The sequence below is a fragment of the Ailuropoda melanoleuca genome, chromosome 4 (genome assembly GCF_002007445.2).
Source record: "Ailuropoda melanoleuca isolate Jingjing chromosome 4, ASM200744v2, whole genome shotgun sequence".
Classification (NCBI taxonomy): Eukaryota; Metazoa; Chordata; class Mammalia; order Carnivora; family Ursidae; genus Ailuropoda; species Ailuropoda melanoleuca.
The window spans coordinates 18,116,046-18,122,615 of NC_048221.1; the positions used below are offsets into that span (position 1 = coordinate 18,116,046).

Sequence of the window (6,570 nt, forward strand, 5' to 3'; positions counted from 1 at the left end):
GTGTAGGTTGGAAAGGCTGTTACATGTTATTAACATGTAATAATGTTAACTTGGCATAGTTAAAATAGGTGTATGTCTTCCGAGGGTGGCTGTGTGGGAGCCTTGGCCAGAGAGCGGCTTGGGCTTAGTCCTTAGGAAATGTCTGGCAGCAAAGCTGTGGCTGTTGGGGTCAGCAGAATAGGAATTGAGCCAGGCTGGGAAGCTTGAGGAGGCGGGGCCCTTCTCGATGTTCTCTGTTATAAAGTGCCCTTGTGTAGCTGGTGAGACTTGGAAAAGCACTGGGACTACTTACTCATCTGTGCGGAGGGAACACACAGGGCTGGGCACAGGCATAGCCGCCTGGCTACTCAGGAATGTCCCATGGGATGACTTCACCTGGAGCTCTCCATTCTAGGCCCTCCCTCTGCTGGGTGTGCTGTCACCCTGGTGGTGGCCATTGGGATGGAGTGCGGTGAGGAAATATGCTTAGGTGGCTGGAAACCTGGCTACACCCTGGCTCACCTACTGCCCGCCTCTCAGGACCCCAAGCCATACCCCACCGTTGTAAAACATTTCATGGTTCCATGACTACTCCATTTGGCCCTTACAGCTTTGCTTCCTGTTTTTTTGCAACATGAGAGCATTTAGCCTTTGCTTTACATGTTTATATGTGGATGTGACAGTTTTCATATTTAACATAACAACTGAAAAAATTTAAAGCATAGGCTTTCAACCAAAACATTTGAAATAAGTATTATTTTGTAGCTAAAAAAGATTTTAAAGGAAAAATATATTTAGTGTTTTTCATGAATTTGGAGACACCCATGTTTACAGATATTTTACCATTTCTGATGTTGGCAGCGTTTGCAGTAGATGGTGACTGACAGGAGGGGGTTCTTAGTGGTGCCTTAAGTAGACGGTGGAGCACCTCAGGTGCTGTGATGTCGCAGAGGAAGCTCTTCACAGACCCTCTGTGATCTCAGTGGCTCAGAGCAGTCGCTAAAGGACAGCTCCAGTAACAGTAACTTCTAATAATGTCAGATGTCTTCTTGTGGGTTTTGCTGGAGGTGGGGAATCTCTTTATAGGGGGTTATCTAGTCTCTGGTGAGATTGATGGAATGACAGGTGCCTGGCTTTTGGCAAGAGGAATCCTGAGGAACCAGAGCTTCTAGGGAGCCCAGCAGGCATGGCTCTGGCTTTCCTGCTGCAGGCAGAGAAACATTTTAGTGTCCCTCTGCTGACAAGCAGTGGCCATGCAGGGCCATCCCTGGGCTGAGGCTGGCAGTAAGACGTGCCGTTTGTTGGCCAGTGTTGGCTTTGGGCTTGATGGGACTGGACCATGGAGCTGAGAGTGCCTTTCATTAGACCGGAGAGTGGGTGCCACCTTTCTTGTGTTGGGGGCAAGAATAGGTGTTTCCCAGAGGTGAGAGTAGTCATAGATAGGACCTGGGCAAGAGACAAGCCTTGTTTCCCTCTTGTCAGTTGATGGTAGAAGTTTCTCTGGCAGCATTCCTTTGGGTACCTTAATTATTACCAGTTATGTCCTGTGGAAAAGGACTTCTACCCTAAAATAGGAGCACCTGGGAGGTGCTGTTCGGTGGAATATGGGGGTGAGCTCCTTAGGCCAGCTTCTGGGCCCAGCTCTCCAAGGACAGAGGTGGGCTCTGTATATTTCTCAAACTTAGTTGACTAAAGAACTCTCCCTTAGACCAGAGCTCCTTGGACTCTGATGAACACTCTTCTAGAGTAGTTTCCAGTTCCCCACCCTGGGTGTTGGCAGTTTTTTCTGAGGTTTGAAAAGCCGGGGTAATTAAGACATTAGATACAGCTAACTGTATTTGCTCCCCAAATGTGTCCCACTGTACTTGAATGTATGTCCCACTGATGTGGTAGCTGTAAGTGAGGCGTCTGGGGACATTGAGTTGTCCCTTGCACCCAGGGTCGTGTGCATTTCCACTTCCAGGCAGGAAGGGCATACAACTCGAGCAAAACTGTGATGTCTGGAGAGGGCACGGAGAAGGCTAAGACAGGGTTGGAAAGGAGTGCTGAGGGTTGAGACACTTGGGCCCGACTCCGCAGGCCAAGTGGGCGAGCAGGTGGCAGGGTATATGGCTGTTGTGGAAACCCGCAACATTTTGAGTTCCATGGCATCAGTTCTCTGGGATGAGATATGTGTTTTAGTGCTACTGCTGCCGTCTCCCCGTAGTGTGGCCTTGGGCAGTCATTTGCCTTCCACGCTAGCCTGTCTGGCAGCCCCAGTCTTTCGTGACAGGTGAATGAGAGCTCCAGGAGAGGAGTAGGTTCCCCCAACAGAGATTCTGTGTTACACCTTCAGCCTGTCGCATGGTTCAGGCTAGGCCAGGGAGGAACTGTTGTGATCACTGTCAGCTTATGCATTGACAGTACCACTGAACTCACGCTGGTGTCTCTTTCAGGTGTCAGCCGCAGGGAAAGAGGCCTTGCCGTCCTGGCTGCACTGGGACCCGCAGAGCCACACCCTGGAGGGCCTCCCTCTGGACACCGATAAGGGCGTGCATTACATTTCAGTGAGCGCCATGCGGCTGGGGGCCAACGGGAGCCACGTCCCCCAGACCTCCAGCGTGTTCTCTATCGAGGTCTACCCTGAGGACCACAGCGAGCCGCAGTCTGTGCGGGCGGCGTCCCCAGACCCTGCTGAGGTGCTGTCCTCTGCCTGTGCTGCCGATGAGCCTGTGACTGTCCTGACGGTCATTCTGGACGCTGACCTCACCAAGATGACCCCAAAGCAGAGGATTGAGCTCCTGCACAGGATGCGGAGCTTCTCCGAAGTGGAGCTTCCCAACATGAAGCTGGTGCCCGTGGTGAACAATAGGCTGTTTGACATGTCAGCCTTCATGGCTGGCCCAGGCAATGCAAAAAAGGTGGTAGAGAACGGGGCCCTGCTCTCTTGGAAGCTGGGCTGCTCCCTGAACCAGAACAATGTGCCTGATATCCGTGGTGTGGAGGCCCCCGCCAGGGAGGGCGCTATGTCTGCCCAGCTTGGCTACCCTGTGGTGGGTTGGCATATCGCCAACAAGAAGCCCCCTCTCCCCAAACGCATCCGGAGGCAGATCCATGCCACCCCCACACCTGTCACTGCCATTGGGCCTCCAACCACGGCCATCCAGGAGCCACCATCCAGGATCGTGCCTACCCCCACGTCTCCAGCCATTGCTCCTCCAACAGAGACCATGGCTCCTCCAGTCAGAGATCCTGTTCCTGGAAAGCCCACGGTCACCATTCGGACTCGAGGTGCCATTATTCAGACCCCGACCCTAGGCCCCATCCAGCCCACTCGGGTGTCAGAAGCCGGCACCACGGTTCCTGGCCAGATCCGCCCAACGATGACCATTCCTGGCTACGTGGAGCCCACGGCCGTCGCCACCCCTCCCACGACTACCACCAAGAAGCCACGCGTATCCACACCAAAACCAGCCACGCCTTCTACTGACTCCTCCACCACCACAACTCGAAGGCCGACCAAAAAGCCACGGACACCCCGACCGGTGCCGCGGGTCACCACCAAAGCTCCCATCACCAGACTGGAAACCGCCTCCCCGCCTACTCGCATCCGCACCACCACAAGTGGGATTCCCCGTGGAGGAGAACCCAACCAGCGGCCAGAGCTGAAGAACCACATTGACAGGGTGGATGCCTGGGTGGGCACCTACTTCGAGGTGAAGATCCCGTCAGACACCTTCTATGACAACGAGGACACCACCACGGATAAGCTGAAGCTGACCCTGAAGCTTCGGGAGCAGCAGCTGGTAGGTGAGAAGTCGTGGGTGCAGTTCAACAGCAACAGCCAGCTCATGTACGGCCTGCCCGACAGCAGCCACGTGGGCAAGCACGAGTACTTCATGCACGCCACCGACAAGGGGGGCCTGTCCGCTGTGGATGCCTTCGAGATCCACGTCCACAAGCGCCCTCAAGGGGACAGGGCTCCCGCACGGTTCAAGGCCAAGTTTGTGGGTGACCCCGCCCCCGTGGTGAATGACATCCACAAGAAGATCACCCTGGTGAAGAAGCTGGCCTTTGCCTTCGGGGACCGCAACTGCAGCACCATCACCCTGCAGAATATCACCCGGGGCTCCATTGTGGTGGAGTGGACTAACAACACACTGCCCCTGGAGCCCTGCCCCAAGGAGCAGATCGCGGGCCTGAGCCGGAGGATCGCAGAGGATGACGGGAAACCTCGGGCCGCCTTCTCCAATGCCTTGGAACCTGACTTCAAGGCCACGAGCATCGTCGTGACAGGCTCGGGCAGCTGCCGGCATCTGCAGTTTATCCCCACGGCGCCGCCCAGGAGGCTGCCCTCGGAGGCGCCGCCCACGGACGTGCCGGACAGGGACCCTGAGAAGAGCAGCGAGGATGACGTTTACCTGCACACGGTCATCCCGGCTGTGGTGGTCGCGGCCATCCTGCTCATCGCCGGCATCATTGCCATGATCTGCTACCGCAAGAAGCGGAAGGGCAAGCTCACGCTCGAGGACCAGGCCACCTTCATCAAGAAGGGGGTGCCTATCATCTTTGCAGATGAGCTGGATGACTCCAAGCCCCCACCCTCCTCCAGCATGCCACTTATCCTGCAGGAGGAGAAAGCCCCTCTCCCCCCTCCTGAGTACCCCAACCAGAGCGTGCCCGAGACCACTCCTCTGAACCAGGACACCGTGGGAGAGTATACGCCCCTGCGGGATGAGGATCCCAACGCGCCTCCCTACCAGCCCCCCCCACCCTTCACGGCCCCCATGGAGGGCAAGGGCTCCCGTCCCAAGAACATGACCCCGTACCGGTCGCCCCCTCCCTACGTGCCCCCTTAACCCACAAGCGCCTGGGTGGAGGCAGGGGTAGGGCAGGGCCCTGGAGACAACACGGTGTTGTCTGTGGAGACCGGTGGCCTGCAGACCATCGCCCACTGGGAGCCGACACCTCACCTAGCACACACTGACCCGCGCGAGGCCTGGCCGAGCCCACCCTCTCTGGTCCTCCAAAACCCCAAAGCAGCTGGAGAGACTTTGGGGACATTTTTACTTTTATTTTTTGCCTAACAGCTTTTTGTTTGTTCATAGAAAATTCTTTGCTGCGGTTTTGATGGCTGGCTCTGAAAGCACTGTTTGGAGTAGAGGTAGATGGAGGGAGCGAGGAGCCGTGAATGAACTCGCAGGCGGTGCTGGGCGGCCTCCCGGCGCTCTGCGTTTTGCCTTTAACACTAACTGTACTGTTTTTTCTATTCACGTGTGTCTAGCTGCAGGATGTAACATGGAAAACAGTAGCTGAAGATTAAATTCAAAGGACTTTCAGAAGTTAAGGTTAAGTTTTTACATTTAATCTGCCGTTTACCTAAACTTGTATGTATAATTTTTGGGTGGGTATGGGAAATTGCTTTGCTAAAAATAAGCTCCCAGGGTGTTTCAAACTTAGAGAAGACCAAGGGACAGTATTTTTTATCAAAGGAATCCTATTTTTTCACACTATGTAAACTTGGTGGCTCTGATAGTGCAGAGCCTGACTGGGGGGCCTCCCGGCTGTGGCCCTGGGGCCGGGGTCCTGGTGCTGGGCTTGCTCCCCCGCTCTTGCCAGGGGCTGGAAGCTCGAGGGGCCTCTTGGCCATGGACATCCACCCCCCCCCCATGCACGCTAGTGGCCCACCACCAAGGGGTCTTCATTTTCATGGAAAAGGGACTCCAAGAGGCAGTGGTGGCCGTGGCCCCCAACCTAGGTGCTCCAGGGTGGGCCGGCTGCTCGTGGGGGTGGCTGGGGAGGTCGAGGGACTCGACCACATCAACATACTTTCTTTTACCCTTCTTCTGTGTGTTTTTTTTCCCCTCCTGAAAGGAATATCATGGTTTTTGAAACACTCAGTGGGGGACATTTTGGTGAAGATGCAATATTTTTATGTCATGTGATGCTCTTTCCTCACTTGACCTTGGCCGCTTTGTCCCAACAGTCCACAGCCCCGCCCTGACCCACCCCACCCCTCTTCTCTGGCACTGCAGTCCCGGGCCTTGGGCTGGGAAAGGTCTGGTGGCGGGGGAGGAGTGCCAGCAATAGTTCATAGTAAAAATCTGTGGGCTCTCAAAGCTAATTTTTTACTAAAGTTTTTATACAGCCTCAAATTGTTTTATTAAAAAAAAAGATTAAAAATGGTGATGCTTACAGCAGTTTGTACGAGCTCTTAGTGTTGATTCCATGGAACTGACGGCTTTGCTCATTTTGATTTTTTTCCCCCTTCTTTTCATAACGGTTTAAATTCTCAAATTACACTGGGCTTCTTTTGCCTTTTTTAGCAGAACGTCCATCCGTCCATCTGCATCTCTGTCCCGTGACTCAGGGGTGCCCACTCTGCTTTGATTCTCCTCCTTTGGAAGAAACCATTTTGAGCATGACTTTTCTTGATGTCTAGGAGTTATTTTGGGTACGTTTTAGGGAGGAATGCCTTTTGCAATAATGTATCCCTTCCGTGATCGAGGGCTGGTGGGTGGACCCAGGCTCCCTTTGCACACTGAGCAGCCACTTCTAAGCCATATCGACTGTTTTGCAGAGGATTTGCGTGTGCTGCCTTGGCGGGGGGGG

General features: G+C 54.4%; 1 protein-coding gene across 9 annotated transcripts in view; it reads left to right on the forward strand.

The window, feature by feature from the left end:
- The window catches only part of DAG1 (dystroglycan 1), a 68,227-nt gene extending 62,074 nt beyond the window's left edge, over window positions 1-6,153 (forward strand). For all 9 annotated transcript variants that reach the window (XM_034658326.1, XM_034658328.1, XM_034658325.1 and 6 more), the window contains one exon: window positions 2,415-6,153. In XM_034658326.1, the coding sequence (XP_034514217.1) occupies window positions 2,415-4,817 (2,403 nt within the window). In that variant the 3' untranslated portion in view covers window positions 4,818-6,153. The remainder of the gene's footprint in view (window positions 1-2,414) is intronic.
- The last annotated feature ends 417 nt before the right edge of the window (window positions 6,154-6,570 follow it).